Source organism: Odocoileus virginianus, chromosome 33 (assembly GCF_023699985.2).
Source record: "Odocoileus virginianus isolate 20LAN1187 ecotype Illinois chromosome 33, Ovbor_1.2, whole genome shotgun sequence".
NCBI classification, from domain to species: Eukaryota; Metazoa; Chordata; class Mammalia; order Artiodactyla; family Cervidae; genus Odocoileus; species Odocoileus virginianus.
Window position 1 is genome coordinate 2,313,517 of NC_069706.1, and position 25,687 is coordinate 2,339,203.

General features: G+C 60.4%; 2 protein-coding genes across 7 annotated transcripts; both read left to right on the plus strand.

The window, feature by feature from the left end:
- The first annotated feature begins 1,243 nt into the window (after positions 1-1,243).
- On the plus strand, positions 1,244-13,482 carry GREP1 (glycine rich extracellular protein 1). Of its 6 annotated transcripts, XM_070460499.1 has the most exons (39): positions 1,245-1,423; positions 1,620-1,652; positions 2,528-2,557; positions 3,151-3,186; positions 3,362-3,391; positions 3,474-3,506; positions 3,587-3,658; positions 4,058-4,111; positions 4,341-4,388; positions 4,773-4,805; positions 4,892-4,951; positions 6,030-6,059; positions 6,141-6,173; positions 6,292-6,321; positions 6,450-6,485; positions 7,230-7,259; positions 7,341-7,373; positions 7,461-7,496; positions 7,673-7,702; positions 8,067-8,102; positions 8,484-8,513; positions 8,583-8,615; positions 8,711-8,746; positions 9,077-9,106; positions 9,197-9,229; positions 9,989-10,042; positions 10,174-10,206; positions 10,284-10,322; positions 10,413-10,445; positions 10,535-10,570; positions 11,233-11,277; positions 11,553-11,594; positions 11,703-11,735; positions 12,162-12,236; positions 12,313-12,342; positions 12,612-12,725; positions 12,885-12,929; positions 13,033-13,086; positions 13,309-13,482. In XM_070460499.1, exons 1-39 carry the CDS (start codon positions 1,357-1,359, stop codon positions 13,314-13,316), a joined length of 1,593 nt encoding a protein of 530 aa, XP_070316600.1. In that variant the 5' UTR covers positions 1,245-1,356; the 3' UTR covers positions 13,317-13,482. The 6 variants fall into 6 exon arrangements, with proteins under 6 accessions (XP_070316602.1, XP_070316600.1, XP_070316599.1 ...); XM_070460498.1 differs by lacking the exon at positions 6,141-6,173 and having other exon boundaries at positions 6,253-6,321; XM_070460503.1 differs by lacking the exon at positions 4,892-4,951 and having other exon boundaries at positions 1,246-1,423.
- Positions 13,483-24,079: 10,597 nt separating this feature from the next.
- Positions 24,080-25,583, plus strand: CLDN9 (claudin 9). The gene has a single exon (XM_020910445.2). It carries the CDS (start codon positions 24,504-24,506, stop codon positions 25,155-25,157), a length of 654 nt encoding a protein of 217 aa, XP_020766104.1. The 5' UTR covers positions 24,080-24,503; the 3' UTR covers positions 25,158-25,583.
- Positions 25,584-25,687: the final 104 nt, after the last annotated feature.

Genomic DNA, 25,687 nt, shown 5'->3' on the forward strand with positions numbered 1-25,687 from the left:
GTGCCGGCCCTCATGTGTGGGGAGAGTGAGCAGCAAGGGTGCAGAGTGTGTGGGGGAGGCAGAGATGGGGTGCTGGGAGCACCACCAGTGAGGAGGACCTGGGAGAAGCCCACCCTCCATTGCGGTTGAGCCCGGCCCCCTTGTCATGGGCTCAGAGGCCTCACCCCAAAAAGCACCCCCGCCACCGTGGCCCACTCCTCACTGTAGCCCCTCTCCACGCCCCACCCTCAGGCTGCCTAGTGTAGCCGGCTGGACTCTGGACTCCTCAGCTTGAGATGCCAGGAGGGGCTGGCTGGGCAGGGGGCAGGCGAGCAGACAGAGAGTGGAGCCTTCAGGACTAAGGTCCAGGGACCCTGAGTCACCGCCGTCCCCCTCCAGCTCAGTGGGGGCCCACAGGAGGAGGGAGGGTTGGGGTCTAGACCCCCCATGCCTGGCATGTCTCAGGCCTGCCAATCCCGGCCTCCAGGACTCAGCTCTCCACCAAGCCCCCTCCCCGGGCCCCAGCTCCAGGCTCATCCACCACAAGGCAACTTTCTTGCACCTCTGCACCCCCTGCAGCTTAAGCAGCTCCCCCGACCCAGATTTTCTCCCTAAAGTCAGAGTCAGTGCTGATGGAGCAGAGCAGGAGAGGGAGGTGAAGCTGGAGGCAGGGGCGGGGGGGCGCCTCATGCAGCGGATGGGCCCCTGCCGAGCCTTCGAGAAACTAAATTGGGCTGAGTGCATGTCACCCACCCCCGTGTGTCACCATCCCTCGGGAAAGGGAGGCTCAGGCCCACGCTTGCCAATCCAGGCTCAGCTGGGGGCAGAGACACTCCTGGTGTGGTCGCTGCCTGGTGTCTCCAGGATGAGATGGAGTCGACTCATCACGCACACGTCCACTTGTGGGAGAGTGATGAGGTCCTGATGTGCTACCCTGTTCCTGGGCCACTTGCCCCTGTAACACGGCCTCTTTGCTGTAACACACTAACTCATTCAGAGGGTCCCCTGCCAGCCATACCCACGTTTCTGGGCTTGGCTCCCCTCTCACCCCCAGCTGTGTTTGGGCTGGGCCTGGGTTGCCCACCTGCCCCTCGCCAACTGGCGGGGGAGCAGCTGAGCCTCCAGGCCTGTTGCCAGGGCCCCAGCCCCTGACAGGGGTGGAGGAGCCTCGGGGGGCTAGGTGGGGGCCTGTCCCGGCTGTCAGCACCTTTGATGGATGAGGGGTGGGGCAGGGAGGAGGCTGGGGCTGATAGCCTGCAGCAGCAGGAGGTGGGGGCTGGTCCCCTGGGGTCTGCCAGCCCTGCGGAGCCCCTGGCCCCCACCCAACAGGGGTGTTTAAAGGCCCACAGGGTGGTGCCCTCCCACTCTGCCGGCATCATGAGCGCCTGGGCCTTCCCTGCAGCCCTTCTCCTGCTCGGCCTGACCTCTGAAAGCCTGCAAGGCGGTGAGCACCGGCGGTGGGGCTGCCGGCTGGTCTGGGGGTGTCGGGGGAGCACTGGGCCCCAGAAACAGGGAGGGGAGGGTCTGTAAAGTCTGGGTAGGGCAGGGTTTGGGAAGGCTGGGGGACAGACACCTGGGACCTGCCCCTTCTCTGTCCCCGGGGTCCCTGCCCTGAGTTGGCACCCGGCTTGCTCCACTAGGGCTCCCTCCATCGTCTCTGGGCCTGGGGAAAGGTAAGTGGACCCTCCAGACTCTGGGCTCAAGGAAGGGGGTCTGGTCTTTCCCTTGCAGGGGTCTGGGGGCTCTCTGGGGGAAGTCCCTGCTCTGGGATCCAGATCTGGGGGCCCCAGAGAAGACAAGGCAGGTGGCCTTTTTCATGTCAGCTCAAGTGTGAGAAACACAGACACCCCGCACCCTTGGAGGGGAATTAAGAGAGGGCAGAACCTCAACTTGTGTGAGGAAAAGAAGCCAGAGGAGGAAGGGCCTGGAGGGGGTGGGGGTGGGGGCAGGTTGCAACAGGAAAGGGAAAGGACCTTGCCTGCCGCCAGCAGTGAGGTGAGGCAAAGGCCTGGAGGTGGGAAGGGGAGGCAGGAAACTCGGGTGAGCTAGGCGGGGTGTCCCTCCAGGGACCTGGGGCTCCCTCCTGAGAGCTGACACAGCTGAGCTGCAGGAGAGCAAGACTGGGGGGCTGGGGGGACAAGGAGGATGGGCTTACAGGAGGGTGCTCAAGTAAGGACAGAGGTGAGGAGTGCAGAATACCAGGGATCCACCCCCAGGGGTGTGGCCCAGAGCCCTCCCTCCTCACCAGGGACCCTTCCGCTCCCTTCCACCAGTCTGCTCAGCCTGCAGTGACCCCGGAGGAGCCTGAGGCTGGGGTCGGGCGTGGGGGGGGCACCCTCTCGCTTTGCAGGGAGCATGCAGACTCAGCTCCTTGCTGCCCCCAAGTGCCCCCTCCTCCCAACCCCACAGCCTTAGGAGGCTCCAATGGCTATTGATCAGGTACAGCTGGTGGTGGGTGGGCAGGGGGCCCTCTGTGTCCTGGCAATGGGCACCCTCGCTCCTGGCCCCTCCTGCCCCACCCCCGCTCACCTCCCCGTTTCCCCCATAGGCTACGGCCCCCCCAGTGGTCTAGGAGCAGGTGAGGCATGGGAAATGGGATTTGGGTCTGGGGGAGGCAGCCATCTCAGAAACACTCGGGGACCCCCGTGCTGCTGCTCCCCCAGAAACCCACCTGCCGCCCTTCCTGCAGTGTCTTCCTTGTCCTTTCCTCCTTCTCACCACCTCCCGCACCCCCCAGGAGTCCGTCAGGAGTCTACCAAGGCCATTCTGGTGTCATGTCACCCAGTACCCACCTGAGGGTTCAACTCTTTCCTTCCTTGCATGTTCCCCGGTTGCCAGCAGAAGCCAGCTCCGGGGCGCGCACCCTGGGCTCAGAGCGAGGCCCCTGGGGCGGCTCTGAGCAGAGGAAGGGAGGAAGGGGCCTGGGCTTGCAGGAGCTCCCCCCACCTGCACCCCCACGCCTTCCCCCTTCCTTGGAAGGGACACTGGAGCTGAGTCATCAGGCTCAGAACAGCTGAGGGGTGGGGGGTGTTTAGGGGCTCTCACCAGGTCTCCCCCAGGCTTCTGAAAGGGTATTACACTGCAGAAGCCAGGTGGGCCCGGCCCGGCCCCAGCTCTTCCCCCGTCTCCCTGTCTTTCTCTCCCACCCCTCACCTCGCTCTCTTTCCCCAGGGTTCGGGAATGGGCGCGGGCTGGGAGCCCAGCCAGGTGAGTGGAGGGTGGGGAGGGGGGCTGGGCTCCCAGGCCTTGGAAGGGAGGGCGGGATGGATGATTCCGGGGTGGGGGCCAGATAGGGAGCTGTCAGGTTTGCTGTTTGTGATGGGGTCCAAGGTGCTGCACCCCCACCCTAAACCTACCCGGTTCATGGTTTACTCTCCCACAGGCCCTCCAGCTCAGAATGGCTACGGAACAGGTAGAGGTGGGGCCAGGATTCTCCGGGCAGCCCGGACACGGGGTGTCCCGAGAGCCTCCCTTGACCCCGGTCTCCTTCTCAGGCATTGGAGGGGGCGCGAAGCCCCGGAAGCCGGGTGAGCCTCACCCTGCCTGACCCTCCCGGCTCTGTGCCCGTTTCTCCTCTGCTCCCTGACCCCCGGCCCTGTCTCCCCAGGTGTCTCCCCAGGGTTTAGGAGCGGGAACGGGCTGGGAGTCGGGACCCTCCCGGGTGCTGCTGCCCAGCCAGGTGAGGTGGGGGAAGGACGGGTGTGGATAGCAGAGAGGGGTGCGAGGGGTACAGCAGGTCACCCCCGGGAGGGGCTTCTCCCCCGCTCCCCCAGGGCAGGGGCAAGGTCCATAAAGGATCCTGTGGTCTAGTTTGGGGAACAGAGAACATGGAGTCGCCCCCCCTTCAGCTGGGACCCCAAATGCCCCCCTTTACCTCTCCCTCATGGAGTCCCAGGAAGAGGCTGGGTCCCTGGGTCCCCTCAACCACTGCCCCTCCCCCCAGGCTTTGGAAGGGGGCCGAAACTCCCGCAGCCTGGTGAGCCCCGCTCCCTGACTGCGTGATGGCCCTCATATCGCCTCCCCGTCTTCCCGCCCCGCCCTGGCCCCTGCCCCCTCCACCCTTCCTCTCTGTCCCCAGGATACAGAAATGCGCTGGGAGCTGGTGCCTTCCCGGGGCTGGGAGCCCAGCCAGGTAAGAGCGCCTGGGGCACCGCCCTGGGGTCCAGGGATGGGGGAGGGAGCGCGCGGATCTGGAATCGGGGAACCTGTCGGGGAGAGAGTAGTGTGCGGGGCTACGGAGGCGCAGCCTGGGGTGGGGGGCGTGGAGCCTCCGCGGCCCGGGGAGCCCCGCCCCCGTCCCGGCGGTCCCCCCACATCCCGGAGTGCGCCCCGACTTGCCCAGCCTCACTTCCTGTCCACAGGATTCGGGGGTCGAAACGGTATCGGTGTTGGGGCTTTTCCCGGAGCAGGTGAGCGTGGGGGGCAGGGTTGCAGGGAGGGGCAGGCCTGGGGGGCCCAGGGTCTCGCCCCGCTCTTAGGGGAGGGGCTGGCTGGGTCAGCGTCGGCCTCTTTGTCTCTCCCCGGGGCTGGGGTGAGGTCCAGGCTCCCCGGCCCCTCTCTGGGCATAAGTCTCTGAGAACTGTGCTGGGGGTGCCCCGCTCATGGGGTGAGGACACCCCCGGAGATGTGGGCCCAGCCCCGGCAGCCCAGACCCCACCTCCCTCTTCTCGCAGGCCCCAGGGTTCAGAGTCGTCAGGGATGGAGCTGGGGATGATGGAGATGGGGGGGAGCTGGTGGGCGGGCTTGGGCTCGGGGTTCACCGGAGCTTCACCGCGTTTGGGTCTCTTTCTCAGGAATTGGAGGGGGCGTGAAGCCTCAGAAGCCAGGTGAGCCCCACCCTGTCCCTAGGTCCCTGCCCTCTCCCCCCCACATTGTCCCTCCCCCCTTACTCCCTCCTGCTCTGTCTCCCCAGGACTCAGCGCTGGGAATGGGCTGGGGGCTGGGGCCTTCCCCGGAGCTGGAGCCCAGCCAGGTGAGGGCGCCAGGGCCAAACTGGGGTGCTGGGGAGGCGGGAGGGGAGGGGCTGGGGAGGGCAGAAAACTGGTTTATGGGGGAGAGTAGGGGCGGGGAGAGGACCACAGGTATGAGGCTTGGGAAGGGGCGTGACACCTCAGAAACCAGGTGAGACAAAGACTCGGCCCCTGCCCCTCCCTGCCCTTGTCCCCACCCCAAGTCCTCCCCTGTGCCCCCATCCGTGGCTCACAGAGGGTATTGGCTTGGCCTGGGGGCCGAGCCAGGGAGGGAGGCCAGGGCCCAGGCTGCTGGGGGAGGGAGGGGTCACCGCCGTGCCCCACTCTGGACTCCTAACAGGGGCCTCTTTGGGGTTCACTCCTCCCACCACCTTTCCCGATTGCCTGCCTGAGCCCGGCCTTGACTGTGCACTGCAGACCCCACGCCCGTCAGCCTAGGGGCTGTAGGCCCGCTGGGCCGAGTGCCCAAGCCGTGCAGACTGAGGTCAGGACTTGGCGGAGAACCCAGCAAGGGCGGAAAGCCAGAGGGCAGAGCCCAGGGCTGGAGGCCAAGGCGGGCGTGAACCTAGCTGGGGGACTCACCTCTGAGGTTTTAAGCTGGGAGTGAAAGAGCTGGTCTACCTGGAGCAGGAGAGCTTGGGGAGGAGGCTGCTGGCATTGCCGGAGGGTGGGGGGTGCAGCAGTCAGAGTGGGATCAGTGTGGATAAGACCCCAGGACTCTTCGGGGCCAGAAGGAGGAATGGTGGATCTGGGGTTCCTGTCTCGGCCACCGCTGTCTCCCCAGCCCTTTTCCTGGCATAGGTCCCCACAGGGACCTCTCTTGTGAACTTACCGAGGCTGGATAGAAGAATTGGGGGGTATGTAAAGTAATTAGCCTCCAACTAATTAAAAAAAAAAGAAAAAAAGAAAAAAATTTCGAAGGAAAAAAAAATAAAGCACTTGTTAGTAGCAAAAAATAAAATAAAATAAATTAAAAAAAAAGAATTGGGGGGAGGGCAGGGGTCTAGGGGAGGCCTTGGCAGGAGGCTGGGGCTCACCCCCAAGTCAGCATTGTCTGGATTTCCTATGTCCCCCCCACAGGTCTTGCGGCTCCAAATGGCTTTGGACCAGGTAGAGAGGGGGCTGAGGGAGTTGAGGGGGGAGGCCCCGAGGGGGTGCTCCAGGATCCCTCACCTGTGGTTCTCTACTCAGGCTTTGGAGGGGGCGGGAAACCCCAGAAGCCAGGTGAGTCCTGCTCTGCCCTGTCGGCTCGTGGTCAGTCTGTCTGTCTGTCCGTCCTCTCTGTATCTGTGCTCCTTTCAAGCCCTGCCTCAGTCTCAGGCCCCTCGCTCCATCTCCCCAGGATTCGGGACCGGGGACGGCACCCAGCCAGGTGAGGCCCGGAGCTCTAGGGCTGCAGGGCTCACCCAGGGGGTGGTGGATGAAGGGGAGGGGGTTGACTCTGGCTCGGATGGAAGACGGGATCCGGGTGGACTCGCTGGACTGTCTCCTCATCCCCAGGCCTTGGAGCAGGAGGGCTGAAACCTCAGAAGCCAGGTGAGCCCCGCCGTCCCGTCTGGGGTTCCATTGCAAACACTCATTCAGCAGCTAGGTTGGGGGGTGGCACATTCTGGGGAGGAGGGGCCAGAGGCAGACTGTGCCCCACTGAGAAATCTGGAGCTGGGGCATCCCAGAGAGAGGACCAGAGAGGGAACAGGCTCTGGAAGTGGCCGCAGGCCATGGTGGCAAGAGCCCGTGCTGAGAGCAGAGCGTGTGGCTGGTGAGGGGGTGTCAAGGAGCCCCCCTTCCTGGCTGCTTGGTGGGGGTGGGGGCGACACCGGCAGGGGGGACCCCAGGCAGGTGGGATGGCTTTCAGGCTCCACAGGGAGGCTGGACACCAGAACAAGGACCCACCCAGCGGGGGGGTCCTCTCCCACCCCCCCCCAGGCCTTTGAGGGGCAGGATTGATGAGGGATTCAGAGGGGCTCGGAGAGAGCCTCTGAGACCCTGGTTTTGCCCGGGCTCTGTAGGGGGCCACTGGGGCTTGCCTGGTGGCTCAAATGATAAAGAATCCGCCTGCAATGCTGGAGACCTGTGTTCAATCTCTGGGTTGGGAAGATCCCCTGGAGGGGAAATGGCAACCCACTCCAGTATTCTTGCCTGGAGAACCCCATGGACAGAGGAGCCTGGTGGGCTACAGTCCATGGGGTCTAAAGAGTCCAAAGTGGACTGAGCGACTAACACTTTCCCCCCACCTTAGCCAGGGTCCCAATCTCCTTTCTCACCCCTCTTCCTCTGTAGGCCCCCCGGCTCAGAATGGCTACGGAGCAGGTACCGACGGGTTGGGAGAAGCCGGTGTCGGGGTGCTGGAGCTCCGGGGTGGTCCCTCACCTGCTCCCCATTTTCCTCCAGGCTTTGGAGGGGGTGTGAACACTCAGAAGCCAGGTGAGCCTCAGCCCCACCTGTCTCTGTCCCCCACCTGGAGTTTGCGGCCCCTTGCCCCCTCACCTCCACCTCCATATGTCCCCCCAGGATTTGGGAACGGGAATGGCCTGGGAGCTCAGCCAGGTGAGAGTGGTGGGATCTGGAGGCTTCCACACGTCGGTGTCCTTTCCAGGCCTCATGAGGGCCGGGGAATGATTGAGGGGTGCTGGGAGGAAACCCCCAGGATTCCAGCCTTCTGGCTTGACTTCCACCTCAGCCGGACCCCAAATCCGCCCAGCTCATCCTTCCTCTCCCCACAGGCCCAGCAATACTGCAGGGATACGGAGCAGGTAGGAGCAGAGGGGGCCCTCAGGTGCCCGGGATGGGGACTCTGGGCCCTTCACCTACTCCCATGTCTTCAGGCTTCGTGGGGAGCATGAAACCCCAGAAGCCAGGGGAGTCCTACCCTGGCCTAGTCTCTATCCATGGACCCCCAGAATCAGAGCGCCCCCACCCCCTTCCTCCTTGCTCGGGGATCTGGGCATGGGCCTCCCCGGGGCAGGGGACCCGGGGGGCAGGGGCTGGGCTCTGAGTAGAGGGCAGACGAGGCTCGCCTCTGAAGCCGGGGGAGGGGGAGACCCCCTGCCTTGTCTCCCTCCTGCTTTGAAGGGGTTCACCTTCAAACACTGCCCGCCACCCCACTTTCCTCCCCAGGATATGGTAATGGGAACGGACTGGGAGCCAGGCCAGGTGAGGGCAGCTGGGCCCAGGGCCTCAGGGGGTGAGGAGGGAGCAGGGATGCGAGAGGTGGTGGCCACAGGGAAACTGAATGTTGGGGCCTGGGGGTCTGGCGAGGCCTAGAGGAGTCCATGTCAGCCCCCCTGCCTCCCCAGGCCTAGAGGGGGTGGGAAACCCCAGGCATCAGAGGAGAGGAGGACATCCTGGCCCTCCTGGGTCCCTCAGACCCATGACTCCACGGCCTGCTTCACAAGCGGAGGGTGTCCCGGGGGCACCAGGGACCCTGGGAGAGGAGGGGGCAATACCGAGGGGCCCCCGTGCTGGCCTCACCCCTCAGCCTCACGACTAGTCTCATCACCGCCCCCCCCCCACCCCCGCCCCGGCTCTGCACAGGCCCTGCGGCTGACAACGGCTATGGAGCAGGTAGGGGGGCCCTGCCCAGGGAGGCCGCGGTGGCCCGGGGGCCCGCACTCACTCTGTGTTTCTCACCAGGCCTGGTGGCCGGCATGAAGCCCCAGAAGCCAGGTGAGCCTGCCTTGGCCGCCTCTCCCCGTCTCCCCAAACCCTGACCTTCCCTGCCTCCTTTCACACGCCCACCTCAATCTCCCCCCCGCCCCCAGGATTTGGGAACGGCAACGGACTGGGCGTCCAGCCGGGTGAGACTGGTGGGCTCTGGGGTGGAGGTCTTGTGCCTGGGTATCCTCTCCTGCCTCCCTCCAGGCCTCTGAGGGTCAGGATGGGTGATGAGGTCCCCACCGGCCCCCCAGCTCAGAACTGAGGGGTTGGGAGAAGCTGGAGGCTGGGTGAAAAGGAGAGAGGAGGGGGCAAGGGCCTAGACCCTGCTCTGAGGCGCCCCTCCTGGGCTCCTTGGAGAGGGTGGCCTTGTAGCAGAGGAGAGGCCAAGTTTTCTGGTCCCTACACTGGGACGAAGGGGGACCCAGTTTCCAGCCTCCTGTGCACCTCAGCCTCTCCCCCCATCCTCACAGGACCTGCAGCTCCCGTCAGCTATGGCCCAGGTACAGGAGTGGGTGCTGGGGGCAGATGGTGGGATCAAGGCTCAGAGCGGGTCATGGTCCCTCACCTGCTCCCACCTCCTTCTTCTCCAGGAGTTGCTGAGGCCATGAAGCCTCAGAAGCCAGGTAAATCCTCCTTTTCTCTCTACCTGCCCTGTGATCATGTGATTCCTAAGAGGAAACAGGGCTCCCCAGGGGGTGCAGTGATAAAGAACCCACCTACCAATGCAGGAGACGCAGGGGACATGGGTTTTGAGCCCTGGGTAGAGAAGGTCTGCTGGAGAAGGAAATGGCATCCCACTCTGCTATTCTTGCCTGGGAAATCCCTTGGACAGAGGAGCCTGGCAGCTACAGTCCATGGGGTCACAAAGCGTTGGCTATGACTGAGCAAATAACAACACTGGGCTGATGACCCTGTGGAGGCGCTGGGAGTGGCATGCTCAGAGGGGACGGGAGAAGTTAAGTGCCTGCCTGTGTCTAGTCCCTGCTTTTCTATTATCTAATATTTTCTATTACCTAATAAGTAAGATGTCTCCCTGAGTTCTGTGAGCTGCTCTAACAAATTAATCAAGCCCCTCCCCAAGGAGGGGGTTGGGGGAATCTCTGATCTTCAGCCAGCTGGTCAGAAGCACAGGTGACAACTTGGACGGGAACCTGGTGGCCAAAATGTGGGGCGGGGGGCTGGGGAGCAGTCTTCTGGGACTGAGCCCGTGACTGTCATCTCCAGGTCGACCCTAGCGGGCTCGAGTCACACTGCAGGGCCCCTGGTGCAGTCTGAGAACCGCTCGGTGGCCCTGGGCTTGCTGTCAGGATCGGACCCCGCCTTCTCTCTACGCCCGTCTCCCGCCCTTTCTCTTCCTGTAACCCCTGCTTCTTTCTCTCCAGTTTACAGGAATGGGCTGGGAGCTGGAGCCTTCCCAGGCCAAGGGGCCCAGCCAGGTGCGGGGCAGGGGCAGGCCTGGAGTTCCGGGGGGTGGGGAGGTGACCCCAGTGGGCGAAGAGCTGGGTCCTGGGGAAAAGGAGGGTGGAGTGGGGTCCACGTCACTCAGCCTCTGCTGGTCTCCCTGCAGGCCTGGGAGGAAGCGTGAGCCCTCTGAAGCCAGGTGAGTTCATCCCCCTCTCCTCTGCCCCCTCTGAAGTCTCCAGGGCCCTGCCCTCATGCCCCCCCGCTTCCTCCCAGGATACATGCCGCTGGGGAACGGGCCGCAGCTCCTCCCAGGTGAGTCTGGTGGGGGCCTGGGGTCGGGGAGAGCGCTCCTTCCTCAGGGAGGGCTGGTTGGGCCTGAGGTACCCTCTGTCTCCCCCACAGGTCTCGGAGTGGGTCTGAAACCTCAGAAGCCAGGTGAGCCCTCCCCTCCCTGTCCTGCATCTCCTCCTGCCTCCTGTCAGACCCCCCACCCAGTGCCCCTCACATCCGTTTTTCCTCTCCAGGATATGGCAACGGCAATGGGCTGGGGGCCCAGCCAGGTGAGGCAGGGGGGGAACAGAGGGAAGTGGGGGGATATTGCTGGATGATGGGGCGGGGTGAGCAACAACAGGAACCACAGCAGGCGGCTGAGTCCCCTTGTCCCCAGAGCAGACTGACCCATGGGAACTGGGCTTTTTATGACACGGCCACTGTCCCCACTAGCAGCACCTTTCTGCCCTAGAAGCCACCGCAGGCCGTGGCTTGACCAGGCGGAGGCCAGGAGGGCAGCCTGGAGGCGCCGCCGGCCTGGGTCACTGCCCTCTCCCTTCCTCCCCATCTAGGTCCCTGCAGTGGTGGGGTTCTTGCCAAGCCTCCCACTCCAGGGATCCCTTCTGATAAAGGGGGTGGCTGGGGCCTGAGATCCCAGCCCCCTTTCCCAGGGCAGGATGGCAAGTTCCCAGGTCAGTGCCGATTAGGAGGCCTGAGGGGCCATGGTGGGTACTTAGTCCCAGGAGAAGCTGGGGTTGGCTGGGCCACTCAGAAGCCCCCAGGCCCGATCTCCAGGAAGTCAGTGAAGAAGAGCCTGAACTCTGGCCCTGAGACCCCGTGTGACTGCCAGTATGACGGCACCCCCAGGCCCCAGCCCTTCCCCTGTGGCTTCCTGAGGCCTTCCCCACCCGCCTCTCACTGGCTCACTCCTGTCCCCTGGCCTTCCTTCTAGTGCCTACTCCGGCCCTCCAGTGGGGACCGAAACCTCAGGAAGCAGGTTTGTGTCTGCTCCCTCTCCATGTCAGATTATGCCATTCCATCTCCCTTGTTCCCTGGCCCGCCTCAGGTGTTCAGGCACCTTAAGGCCAGGAAGTCCCTCTCTGAGTCTACCCTTGGCCTCTCATGCTGCTTTCTTACTTCATGTCTTCGGATTTCCTTTCCCTGGGGATGAGGAGAGCCCCTTCTGCCTCAGAGTCCCCAAGGTCCACACGCGGGCCCCAAGCAGTGAGGGCAAGCCGGGGTCCTCCCCACTCACCTCCATTCCCCTCACAGGGTACCAGCTCCAGAATGGCTACGGACCAGGAGCAGGACTGGGTGAGGAGGCCCTTCTGAGCTTCCCCTTCCCTCCCTCCCTTTCCCCTCCCCTGCCTCCACCTGCCCGGGAAGCCGAGGTTATCTCTGACCCAGCCTCCTCTCCCCCAGGCTTTGGTGGGGGCCTCAGGCCCCAGAAAGTCGGTGAGCCCCCTGGGCCCCCATGTTGGGCATGAGTTGCTCCCCCTCACGGCGAGCACGGCTTGTCTGTCTGTGTGTCTGTCTCTGTCTGTACTCACCGGGCTCTCGCGTACTAAGCGCTGGGCCACACGGACGGCGCGAGCCTGTGCGGTGGGTCCTGTCTCAGGTCAGAATAGAGTGACGACTGAGCAGGTGGGGAGGAGGTGCCCGGGGTGGGGGGAGGCATGGCTTCCTGAAGCTGGGCTGTCCCCCTCAGCTGCCTGCAGGGGCAGGATTGTGGGAGGCCCTCTCTAGATTGCCTCTGAGTCAGTCTGTCTGTCTGCCCCTCCCTGCCTCTCCGTGAGCAGTTCACCCTGCCTCCCCCCCCCACCAGCCCCCTGCAGCCCCCGCCCCTCCCCAACCAGCCCCCCTCCCACCGCTTTCCTGCAGGTTTGGGTTACAGCAACGGCAACGGCAACGGTGGTCTGGGAGCCGGGGTCTTCCCCGAGGCCCGCCCTCAGCCAGGTGCCTGGGGGAGCTGGGGAGGGGGGCTTTAGGCTTGGGGGTGCTCGTGTCTCTGACCTTGTCTTTCATCCTCCAGGGTTCCCAGGAGCCGATGGCTTTCTGAATGGTGAGTTGGACCCAGGTGACAGAGTGCAAGGGGGTGGGGAAAGGGCTGGTTCTCTCACGGTATGGGGAGGCCGCCCTAGTGCTCCCCAAAGTGGCCACTCCAGGCCCTGGAGGACATGGTAAGACACGCTGAGAGGGCAGAGGGGACCCTAGCAAGGGCGGTGGGGACCAGGCCAGGCAGGCGGGGGCTTTGAGAACCAGGAAGCAGTGGTGCATCCTGGACACCCAGCTCCAGTGGGCAGCGGTCCCAAGCTGGCTCTCCTCCTCCAGGTCAGGCTGGGGGCCTGAGGGGCTTTCCCTGGCCCTCCCTCGGGCCCTGGGGGGCTGCCTTGAAGCCTAGATACGGGGTTGGAGGCACATACCCGGAGGTCGGGAGTCAACCAGGTAATGGGGTGTGTGGAAGAGTGTTGCTGGGGGTGGCTGCAGGGAACTGGGCTCTGGGCCCACCTCACTGCCCTGCAGAGAGGGAGGGGGGCACTTGTGGCAGTGGGCGTAGAGGTGGGCAGGAGGGACTCCGTATCCTCACCTCCATCCCTCTTCCAGGGCCCTATGGGCAGCTGAGGCCAGAGCTGGGCCCTGGGCCCTTGGGTGAGTAGGGGTCTCCCAGGGCCTTGGGTAAAGCTGGGGGTGAGCAGAAGGACTTCGAAGTCCTCTGCTGACCTGGGTGCCCTGGCTTGTCCGTGTGCCTTAGGAGGCCCTGAGGTGAAGAGAGGCAGCAATGGCCCGCTGGGAAATGGCTTTGGAGGTGAGAGGGAACTCAGTGCCCCGCCCCCAGCCGCCCCATGCCACCATCATCACCCCTCCGGGCTGCACTGGGGGCAGCCCCGACCTGTGGGACAGACAGAGAGTGGCTCTCAGGCCACCTGTGGGTGCCTGGTGGGTGGCTGGTCCCAGGTAGAGGGCCCGTGTCCCCCAGGAGGTGAACAGGGGCCAGAACTCAGCTGGGCCCTGCTCTGCCTCTGCCCAGGCCGCTGACTGCTTGGGAAACGCTGAGCACCCGAGCACTCCCACTGCCCGTCCTGAGCGCCTCTGCACGCGAGCCTGGTCTTCAGGCAAGGCCGGCCAGACCCTCCGGCTTGGCCTCTGGCCTGGGGTCTCCTGCAGGCTGGAAGTCTCAATAAAGGCAGTGTGCTTCCCTGTTTGCCTCTGTGTGCTGTGTGGGGGGGATCACCAGCTGGGCTGGGGGACCGCCTGGGCCTGCAGCCTCCACCCAGCACCTTATTCATTCCTTCAACAAACATCAACACAGCTGTGTGCCAGGGGCTGTGCTCCAGATGGGAGCCGCACGAGCACAGAACAAACTCAGGCCTGCTCTCAGGACGACACGTGGTCACAATGTAGAGATGGAGCCATGTCCAGGTTAGGGGACTTGTGCACTACACTGCGTGCATGCTCAGTTGAGTCAATTGTGTCCCACTCTTTGTGACCCCTTGGACTGTAACCAGCCAGGCTCCTCTGTCCATGGGATTCTCCAGGCAAGAATACTGGAGTGGGTTGCCATTTCCTCCTCCAGGGGATCTTCCCAACCCAGGGATCAAACCGCATCTCCTGCATTGCAGATGGATTCTTTACCCACTGAGCCACCTGGGTAGCCCACATTATACATTGCTTGTGTTTTAATTGATAATTAACTTATTAAAATGATCCACTAAAAATTTCATTTTTCTTAAGCCTTTATACTTGCTTCCAGATATCATTGTATTGATTCATCTTATAATTTGGATGTAAAACTCACTTTCACATTCTTAAATTAATACTCAGTTAGATTATAAATTTGTCAGATCAGCATTTTCCTAAATATTTAGCATGCTTTACAAGCCTGATACTCAATTCCCTTAGACATTTCAAATAATTATGCACATAATCTACTTGATCTCTTAACAGGGTTGGGGTGTGTGTGTGTACAAATCCAACCAGCAACTTTCTTCCTAAGCACTTAAGGGGTTCTTGGAAATCAGTCAGACGTTTACTATCTCAGATTACTGAACACTTTCAAACATTTTAAAAAGCTAGTTACTAATCCAGTATCAGTAATCAGTGCTACTGGATTGCTTCCTTTCCTCATCCCATGATTATAAATTTAATCACCCAGAAATGTGGAAGTGAATTTATTCTCCTAGGCTGGGTCCAGACTGGAGGTTGCACAACTGAGGTTTGATCTGCTCTTCTGAACTTTGACCTGGGGCTTAGATGGTCCCAGAACCAGTATCCTTAAGTCTCTGTTCTGAGCTATGCCTCCCCTAGTCTATACCTCTTGCAATCTGGTGAAGTTTTACCTTAACTGAAGAATTTTAGTTGAATAGAGTTGATAGGATTTGCCACCCAGGGAGGAACTCAGATTGTTTTTCTATGGAGTGATTTAAGATAACAGATACAGACCAAAACCTGACTGCAGTATGCACAAGCTTGAGGAGGTTGTGTAAACATTATTGGAATTCCAGCCTGATATCTCAGCCTACCTCATTTAATTTGCTCTATTTGAGAATCATCATAGGCTTTTGCTTTTTCATAAAAATATTGATTCTTTGGGCTTCTCTCAAAGAGGCTCAGTCGGTAAAGAGTCTGACTGCAATGCAGGAGACCTAGGTTTGATCCCTGGGTCAGGAAGAGCCTCTGGAGGAGGAAATGGCAACCCGCTCCAGTATTTTTGCCTGGAGAATCCCCTGGACAGAGGAGCCTGGCAGGCTGCAGTCTATGGGGTCACAGGAGTCGAATGTGACTGAGCGACTAAGAACACATTGGTTCTTAAAATCTCATCTCGTGGACTTTCCTAGGAGTACAGTGGGTAAGAATCCACCACCAGTGCAGGGGGTGCGGGTTCAATCCCTGGCCAAGGAATATTCCACATGCCATAGGGCAACAAAGCCCACATGCCACGACTACTGAAGCCTGCTCCAAACCTGTGCACCGCAAGGAAGAGTAGCCCAACTCTAGTGCAATTAGAGAAAGATTGCATGCAGCAACAGAGACCCAGTGAAACAAAAAATAAATAGAATTATTTTAAAAAAGTCACTTTGGGATCACCTCACATCAAGCAACAGTCTGAACTGATGTAAAAAATAAAGTGAAATTAGGGAAAAACAAATCATCTTGTGTTTCTCTGCCCTGAGATGTGGAACAAACCACATCATCTCTACTAGAGAACAGGATTAAGAGCAACATCTGGGTAGAGGGGCCACTCAGCACGGTCTCAGAGAGGGCAGTGGGTGCTATCCTTTCTAACCAATCTAGATATGTTCTAATAATTTATTGTTGTGGTTTTATTTGTTTATTTTTGGCTGGGCTGGGTCATCTTTGTTGCAAATGGGCTTTCTCTACTTGTGGCAAGCAGGAGCTACTCTCTGGTTGTGGTGTGCGGTTTCTTGTTGAGGTGGCTTCTCTCACTGTGGAGCCCTGGCTCTAGGGTGTGGGCTTCAGTAGCTGTGTCCTGAGGGAGCGAACCAGAGTCCCCTCCATCGACAGGCAAATAACCACTGGACCACCAGGGAAGACCCTAATATTGTTGTGTGTGTGTTTTTTTTTCCAAATATTGTTTTAATAAAGATTTCTATATTCTGACTTCGGGCTCCCCAGGTGGTGCAGTGGTAAAGAATCGGCCTGCCAGGCAGGAGTTACAAGAGATGTGGGTTTGATCCCTCGATCGGGAAGATCACCCTGGAGATGGAAATGGCAGCCCACTCCAGTATTCTTGCCTGGAAAATTCCATGGACAGAGGAGCCTGGTGGCCTACAGCCCTGTCGATCTCAAGGAGTCAGACACAACTGAGCACCAGCACCAACCTGGTTCCTGGCTGCCTCTTGAACTTCATATTCCGACTTTAAATAGATCGACCATTTTTCCTTTTGTCACCCACTTGTCTTTTATAACCATTCTTAACGTCACCGCAAATGCTACATGTCAAGCTTTGCTATTGAGTTGGTATCTTTTCATCTCGTCTCTGGGCTTCCCTGGTGACTCAAATGGTAAAGAATCTGCCGCAATGTAGCAGACCCGGTTTAGACCCCTGGGTCGGGAAGATCCCCTGGAGACGAGAATGAGAACCCACTCCAGTATACTTTCCTGGAATTCTTTCCTGGAGAATTCCATGGCCAGAGAAACCTAGGGGACCACAATCCATGGGGTCGCAGAGTCGGACACGACTGAATGACTAGCACACATATGTGCATGCACAGATCACTGGATGGAAATTTTCATGGATCTTGACCCACAAAGAGCATCTCTTAAGGACAAATCCCAAAAAAGGCGATCCATAAGCTCTCTTCTAGGGCTGTCACAGGGCAAGGAGGGCGGGGTGGGGGCGTCGAAGCAGGGGAGATGCAGCGGCTAAGTGGACGCTCAGGCCAGTTGGGGGCGCCCACTGAACATGCAGTGTCTGTTCTCAGGGATAGTGGGGATGGAGCCTGTGGCACCTCGGAGCACTATGATTGGCTGGGGTTGAGGGAGGGGCGGGAAGAAGGATTGACAGAGAGCGCTACTGCCTCTGATTGGCTGTCATGGATAGCTCCTGACAGCCGGCGGGAGAAATGGATAGGTCGCCGGCGCATTGGCCTTTGATTGGCTGGAGCGCGGCAGCGCACGACTCCGATTGGCTGGGGCTCTCAGAGCGACGCGCGGCCACCTGCTGGAGGGACAAGGCCTCCGCAAGCTGCGCGCGAGGGGCCCTGGCGCTGCAGCTGTGGCCAAGCTGGCTGCCCAGCTTCCCCGCTCCCGCTCGCATCCGCGGCTGGCCCGCGCCCGCGTCCACTCGCGGCTGGGCCGGTCCCGCGTGTCGCTGTCCCTGACCCCGCCGCCCGCGCCGTCCCTGCCGCATCCGCCTTTGCCGGGACTCCCACCGGGCCTGAGCCCTGCGCCGCCGCCGCCGCCCTCGGCGCTCGCGTTGGCTGAGCTGCCGCCGCTGCCTGCACTCCCGCTGCGGCCAGCGCCGCCGGCTCCCTGGGGCCCAGGCGCCCACGTGGCGCTGCCGGAGCTGCCGCCTGAGGCCTGCGTGCCCGCGCCACCCGCCGCCGCGCTCGCCCTGCAGGACCTGCCGCGGCTCCCCGCGCCCGCGCCGCCGCCCGCGCACCTGCCACTGCCGCCGCTGCCAGAGGCCGCGGTCGCCGCCACTCCCGGTCCCGTGGGCGCGCGCGGCCGCCCGCCCCTCATCGCCGAGTCGCCCCCGCAGCCGCTGCCGCCGCTGCCTGCACGGCCCTCGCCCTTCAACCTGCTGGCGCCCCCAGTGCCTCGAGACCCCTGGCCACTGCCTGCCTTCCCCCCGCCGCTGCTGCCGCCGCCGCCCCCACCGCCCCCGCCGCCCTACTTCTTCCTGTCGCCTCCCTGCTGAAGACCCGGCCCTTCCCGCCCAGGAGGGGCTGCGGGCGGGTGAGTAGGCAGCCCTGCCTGGACCCAGGGACTGTACCCCTCTCCACCTTCCCCTGGGCAGGTTCAAAAGGCGTGGGTCGGAGCACTGCCTGGGGAGCAGGACGGGCGTGCCCGGAGCAGCTTAGGTTGGAGAAGGAAAGATCAGGCCTGAAAATAAACTCATTTGAAGATTGGAGCCATTTCTTCCATTTTTCCTACTGCCTTACAGGAAGCCTCTGGTCTGGTCATTTGAGAATGAAACTAATTCCCTGTACTGATAAACTGGCTGGTGATCTGGGCGGGTGGGGCTGAGGAGCCCCAGCACACAGCTGGAGAAAATGAAAACAAAAAACTTGAAATACTTTTACTGGTGTAGGTAAAATGTCTCATTTTCTCTTGTATAATAAAAGGTTTGAATACTATCACTAAAGTCCTCTGCTCAAGTTTGTATGGCTTCGTGGAAACTCAGACATGCCTTCCAAGTCTTAAGAAGTCAAACTTTCAGCTGAAATAGATCCTAGGGTCCCTTGGGCCTGGGAGCACCAGGAAACCAGTGGTGCTGATGGACAATCGATACTGGGCCTTGGAACAGGAGTGTCACATGCAAGGGCTGTGAAGTCACACCCACAGGATAGGAAAGCTCCCAGGGTGAGTCATGAGAGGAAGCCCCTGTCCTCTCCCCATCTTTACCACCCCCTTCCGCCCCCCTTCTCCCCAGCGTGTACAGCACAGAATAAAGTTCCCTTTGTTACGCAGGTGGCTTGGGCTCAGGTAACCAGGCAGACGCCCTATCTCAATGGGCTCTTCTACAGCAGATCAGGAGTGGTATCAGGAAGCCAACTTGACCTCGGGGGACCTCTGAGAGCCTGGGACCCAGGAGCAAGAAAGGGAGTGGATGAGTTTCCCGAAACTGCTGTAGCAAACCACCACAAACTGGGTGACTTAAAATAGGAGTTTATTCTCTCCTGGTTCTGGAAGCCAGAAGTCCAAAATCAGGATGTCCCCAGGCCACACTCCCTCCCAAGGGTCTAGGGTAGGATTCTTCCTTGATGTTCAGTTTCTGGCAGTTCCAGGTGTTGCTTAGTTTGTGACTCCATCACTCCAGTCTCTGCCTCCATCTTCACATGACCTTCTCCCTTGTATCTGTATCTCCTATCTCCCCCCATCTTTTTTCTCTTATGATACTTGCCATTGAATATAGGGTCCACCCTAAGTCCAGAATGATTAAGGATTAAGGAATTAAGGATCTTGAGACATTCCAGAGCTTGGGTTGCTGTTCAGTTGATAAGTCGTGTCTGACTCTTTGGGACCCTGGGGACTGCAGCATGCCAGGCTCCCCTGTCCTTCATCATCTCCCGGACTTTGCTCAAACTCATGTCCGTTGAGTTGGTGATGCTATCCAACCATCTCATCCCCTGTCATCCCCTTCTCCTGCCTTCAATCTTTCCCAGGGCTTGGGAGCCACCCTCATCTATACAGGCAGCATCCTTGCGCTTTGGGGCTGACCCCCTTGCTGTGCTGTCTTTCAGTTTCCCTAAACCATGTTTTAGGCTCTATCCTTTGCTAAACCTGAGGCTTGGGTGTCCTTGGAGTCCCTGAGCAGGACCCAAAGGACCTAGTGTCTTGATTAAGCTCTCAGTGAGTGAAAGTTGCTCAGTCGTGTCCGACTCTTTGCGAGTCAAATTTGTGAACTCTTTGTGAGGGAATTCTTCAGGCCAGAATACTGGAGTGAGTAGCCTTTCCCTTCCCCATGGGATCTTCCCAACCCAGGTCTCCCGCATTGCAGGCAGATTCTTTACCAGCTGAGCCACAAGGGAAGCCTCAGTGACGAATGAAAAAAATAGACTGACTTTCCCCTGAGCTGAATGGTGGCCCAGTTCCCATGGGTGCCAGCTCACTGCTTCCTCTACCCACTTTGTGTACCATAGCCCTCCTGCCCTCTGAGCCAAGACTCAGACAGTGAACAAGGACAAGACAATGTGGGCTCCGAAAGAAGACAACATTCTCAGAGCTTCAGATGGATAACTGCTGCTGGTGGAAAGCTGACAAGTATGACTGATAATAAAGTTAATTGTTACCCAGTCAATGGAGTCGGCACAGGTTTACAAGTGAAACTGTCATTATGCTCACACATACACACACACACACACACAGTCAATCCCTCCAATAAATCCTAAGATATGCAGGGTACATGGGGCCTGGGCCAGTGGCCCTGGAGTTCAGCAGGGCAGGCTTTTCTCTCTGGTTTATAGCCAGGTGACACCGAGATTAGGCAGTTGTGAATTTGCCCAGCGAGACCTGGGTGGTGTTGACACTAGATCTAACCCAGAGTCCATTGATCTGTAAGTGGCAAGCCAACACAGCCCTTTCTGCAACAGGGACACATGCTCGCGTGCTAAGTCACTCAGTCATGTCCACCTCTTTGCAACCCCACGAACTGGGCCCTGCCAGGCTCCTCTCTCCATGAGATTCTCCAGGCAAGAATACTGGAGTGGTTACCATTTCCTCCTCCAGGTGATATTCCCAGCCCAGAGAGGGGAACCCCAGTGTTTTATGTCTCCTGAATTGTCAGGCAGGTTCTTTACCACTGGCGTCACCTGGGAAGCCTTGCTACAGGAACGAAGACGCTGAAAGTGAACCCAGGTGGAGGGTGGCTTCCCGCATAGTCAGATGCAGGGGGATGGTTTTAGGGAGGCCCGGCCGGCCGTGGACAGAGGGCACTGCCTTCGGGAAAGGCGCACCAGGACGCCCGGGAAGTTCAGCAATGCTGGGCACGGAGCCGGTGGCTTTGACGTCCGTCTAGGGTTGCACCAGGCTTGTCCTGTTTCCCATGTGTTCTCTTGGCCAAGTTCCTTTGCTCTGAGCTTCCTTCCCTGTCTATAAAATGGGGACGTGAACTCAGGAGAATTATTACTGGGATGTCAATTTCCTCTGCTCCTTTTGGTTAAGCAGCTGGGGGCTTTCTGCCTGTATATTGGGGCCTCAGGAAATGGGTGACGCAGCCTCTGGGGTTGTTGTGCAGCCCACATAGCCACTTCCTGACCCCTGGTGGCTCTGGTCAGTCCCCCCTCTTTTGTCCTGTTCCCCCATAAGGGGATTGAGATGGACTCTAGGGTTGGCGCTGACCCCTCCCCCCTCGCCTCCTTCTAAGCTGAGCCCCCGTCTCTTGGGCCCACCTGAGCCTCCCGCCCCTCCGCCCTCCCAGAGAGAACAAAGGTTCGATTTGGTTCTTTCACTCCTCGGTTTCCTCCCCCCACCTCCCCGCCCCCCACTCCCGGTACCGCCGGGAAGGCTTCCCTCCCACTTCTCTCCCAGGAGGCGGAGATTTCAGGGGACTCAGTAAATTGTCATTGAGATGGTAACTTCACGGTGGGGGTGCTGGTCTCTCCCTAACAATGGCCTTCCAACCCGAGTCCCGGCCCCTCCGTAGACCCCAACTTTAACCCTTCAGTTCCCAGATCCTACTGAATCAAGGCTGGCCAGAAAACCCTAGAGAGGGCCCGGGGCCTCCTAGCTGCAGCCTAAGGAGGGCTGAGGGCTGAGGGTGGGCAGCACATTCCAGCCCCGGCGCCCCGGGGCTCTGTCCTCCCCCTCCCCCCCCACCCTGGGATTGTGGGCCCCTCCTTGTTCTCTGACAAATGTCCCCTCGTCGACTCCCCCTCCGGAGCTGTGGGAGTAGGTGCCTTATCAGGAGGGAGAGGAACGGGAGATGTGAGGGAAGTGTGGCTGGGATTGGTCTCTGGGGGCAACGGTGAGAGGGGGCGTCTTCATCCCCTGAGCGCCCACCTCCCATGAGGCTGCGCGAGGGGCAGTGTGGAGGGTAGGTGATGGGATCTAGGAAACCTAGAGGCCTCTTAGTGCCATCTCTGGGCACCAGCTTACCTGGTGTGTGCACTGCCCCCACTAGGCCCCGTCGCAATGTCGGGGGTGGGGTGGGCAGGCAGGCAGGGTAGACTTGGTGGGCCTTGAAAGCAAGGCCTCCCTGGTGCTTCTTCCCTGGGCTTCCCCGGTGACTTAGACAGAAAAGAATCTGCCTGCAATGCAGAAGACCCAGGCTCGATCCCTGGGTCGGGAAGATCCCCTGGACGATGAAATGGCAACCCACTCCAGTATTCTTGCCTGGAGAATCTCATGGACAGAGGAGCCTGGAGGGCTACAGTCCACGGGGTTGCACAGAGTTGGACAAGACTGAACGACTAACACAGTAAAGCCAGGCCTGACTGCAGGCTGACCCACTGTCGCTGTCCCCCCTACCCTGATGCAGGACTCTGCTCAAACTAGTAATTACCAGGCAAATCAAGATGAGCTGGTGGCTTATACCCTAAGCCAGAGGCAGACTGTCTCCAGGCCTGGAGAGAGAAAAGGCCCCAGGCTGCGGCTGTCCAGGGTGGGAAGCCTTTTATACGTGGGTCGGTGGGCCCTCCTGAGAACTGGGCGGCAGGCTGCCGCCTGACACCTACCCAAACCTGTGTGACTGGATTCCTGGCAGCCCCAGAGGGAGCCCACTGAAGGCTTGCCTCTATTTGTCCTTCTTTCTCCACATCCCCCCTTCCCTCAAGAAATGTGAGTCCTCAGGGGCCTGGACGAGCTGGACAACCCACCCTTGCCTCCCCCTGCTCATTCCAGCCAGCAGGGAGCTCTGGTCATTTCTCAGCACCCTCCTCCCCATTCTCTGGCCAGGGCCACCAGGCAGGCCGATACTCTGCCCCTCTCTGGGGAGGCTCCCTGGCCATTGGAGTCCACCTGTCAGACCCTCTGTTTGGCACTGGCCTCAGTCTCTCCACCTGCAATGTGGGAGGCCTGGGTTTGATCCCTGGGTTGGGAAGATCCCCTGGAGAAGGGAATGGCTACCCACTCCAGTATTCTGGCCTGGAGAATTCCATGGACTGTATAGTCCATGGGGCCTCAAAGCGTTGGACAGGACTGAGTGACTTTCACTCACTGTCTCTCCATTTAAGGGGGAGGGGTTCTCCTGCTTTTCTGGGGGTGCCCATCCCTTTGCAGATCTGATCAAGATTTAAACCTCTTTTCCAAAAAACTGCTAAAAGCTGTTCCCAGAGCATTGCAGCCACTTGAAGTTAGAATTCTTTACAAATGTAGCCCCTCTGGGTGGACGAGGAGGACGATGAGGGGATGACCCCTCCCCCAGGGTCGCTGAGTGGAGCAGCGACTAGGTGTGCATTGGGGGGGGTGCCCTCCCATCCCTGCCCCCACAGGCCAGATGAGCTCCAGCTTCCTCAGGGGGAGTGGGAGGAGGGGAGAGGCTCTCCCTTGGGAGTCCTCCCCATCACCCTGGAGATAGGAATTTTCATCAGCACCCCAACTCCCTTTCCACACAATAAAGCTCAGTGCTTGGCACTGATGGAGGGGCTTGAAAGAGCTCATGCCTCCCCTCAAAATGAGGGGCTGCTGTTTGTGGGTCCTGTGAGATTTCTCAAAAGGGTCTTTGACCCAAGGAGGCTTGACCTTCTACGAATTTGCTCCTGGCCAGGGAGGTGGGTGGGTTGGTGGGGGGGTGGGAAGGACTTGAGCCATGGTCTGCGTGACCCCCAGGCTGGGCTGTTCACACCAGGGGCATCCTGGGCTCTGATGGGGTCTTCAGGAAGGGGTGTGCGTCCTGAGTTCTTCGAGGCAGGGCTCAGGGACTCCCAAGTCACCTGGGCCTCACCCCCCTCGCCCTCCCCTGCAGTGTCTCCCCAAATAGAGCCGGGCTGTCCCCCCCGCACCTAGGGCTCACCCCCTGCTACTCTCCCCTTCCCCCACCTTCACAAGAGGCTCTTTATCCCCCGGCCCCACGACACCCTCAGCCATTCAGCTCAGCCCCCAGTGGCAGCAACAGGGGTGGGAAAGTCACACCTGAGCTGAAGTCAAGAGGGGGTTGGTTTTCTAGGCCGTTGCCAGGGCGATGTCACCTGAGCTGGGCGCCAGGCACCTGTCGCCAGGGGAACAATGCGGGCGGGGCCCCTCCCTCGGGAACCGCCAGAGCCACTAGGCTGAGACGGGAGATGGATCAGATTCTAGAGAGTGCTGGTTGGGTGGGCTGGGGGGACAGGGGTGCGGTACTGGGGAAGCTGGCGCATCTGCATCATAAAACAGAAACACAACGGGGGCGGGAGAGCAAAGACAGCGGGGGACCAGGTTTCAGGAGGCTCAGCATGCTGCCGAAGGTGTCCTCCCACTTTCAGCCTGAGCCAGGGCCTTGGCCTCCCCAGCCAGTCCCGTCTCCTCCTCATTCCTTTGTCCCTGCGTCCCCACAGGTATAGAGGTTCTTTGATCCCCGGTTCATTCCCGGTCACCAATCCCCCCCGCACCTGCCCCCCCCAGCCCCGCCTCCTCCCATCACTCCGGCTCCACCCCGGCCTCAGCCTTAAAAACCCGCCCGCAGCCTGGAGTCCCCAGGTGGCACCGCCGGGTGAGCCGCTCAGCCCCAGAACCTGCGCCAGCCCCCGACTTGGCTCTCCTCTCGGCAGGTGGGTCGGGAGGGTCTGTGCAAGTTTGTCAGACAGGCAGCGGTGGGACCTGACTGCAGGGCACCTGAGGGGCGACGGAACCCGCCCGGCAACAGCAGCCACTCAGCTGAGCAAGACTTTGGGGTGGATTTGTTGCTAGGGGTTCAGAGACCCATCTGTGAAGGGCACGGAGCTAGGAGGCACCAAGAGGCTCTCGGATGTGGTGAGCGCTGTCTGGGTCAGAGGACGCTGACACGCCCTTGCTGGGCACGGAGACCCCCCACCTGCGTTCCCACAGGCGTGGAGCATCGGACCCACTCCTCCAATCAACCGGGACTCTTACAGCTGGGGAAGACCCGACTGAGGGAGGGGACAGATGGCTTCCACTGGCCTTGAACTCCTGGGCATGACCCTGGCCGTGCTGGGCTGGCTGGGGACCCTGGTGTCCTGCGCCCTGCCCCTGTGGAAGGTGACTGCCTTCATCGGCAACAGCATCGTGGTGGCCCAGGTGGTGTGGGAAGGGCTGTGGATGTCCTGCGTGGTGCAGAGCACAGGCCAGATGCAGTGCAAGGTATACGACTCGCTGCTGGCGCTGCCGCAGGACCTGCAGGCTGCCCGGGCCCTCTGCGTCATCGCCCTCCTGCTGGCCCTGCTCGGGGTGCTGGTGGCCATCACGGGCGCCCAGTGCACCACCTGCGTGGAGGACGAAGGCGCCAAGGCCCGCATCGTGCTCACCGGGGGAGTCCTCCTCCTCCTGGCTGGCATCCTGGTGCTCGTCCCGGTGTGCTGGACGGCCCACGCCATCATCCAGGACTTCTACAACCCCATGGTGGCCGAGGCCCTCAAGCGGGAGCTGGGAGCCTCCCTCTATCTGGGCTGGGCCGCGTCTGCCCTGCTTCTGCTGGGAGGGGGGCTATTGTGTTGCACATGCCCCCCGCCCCAGATCGAGCGGCCCCGGGGACCAAGGCTGGGCTACTCTATCCCCTCCCGCTCAGGGGCATCTGGGCTGGACAAGAGAGACTATGTGTGAGGCCAATGTCCCAGGAAGCCTGCTGCTGGAAACCTTGACCTTTGTGCTGGCTGCCCTGCTCTCAAACTTGCCTTCCACTCTCACCCCTCTGCCAGGTGGAACACTTTCCAGAGGCAGGAGCAGGCCTGGCTGTAGAGCTAGTCTCAGCACCCAGCCCGAGTGAGCCTAGACCCACCTCCAACCCGGCAGGTGCTCCTGCTTCTTTCTTCTGTCCTGGATTCAGGCTGGTCCTCCTCTTGCTCCCAGAACCTGGGCTTCACCCAAAGAGCTGTAGCTCCTTATAAGGCATCTGGCCTGGAGTTGGCCCCCTCCGCCTGGCCACTACTGGCATCCAGAGCAGCCGCTGTCCTCCAGGCCCAGAGACTCTGCCCATCACCTTCCCCCCTCACCCCACCTTCAAGTAGGGAATAAACAGAATATCTGTAACTCAGAATAAACAGAGTATTTGTGGTTGAGCTGGGAAGACCTGATGGCCTCCCATGGGTTTGTCAGGCAAGGCCTGCTCCAGGTCATGCCCAGACAGTGACCTC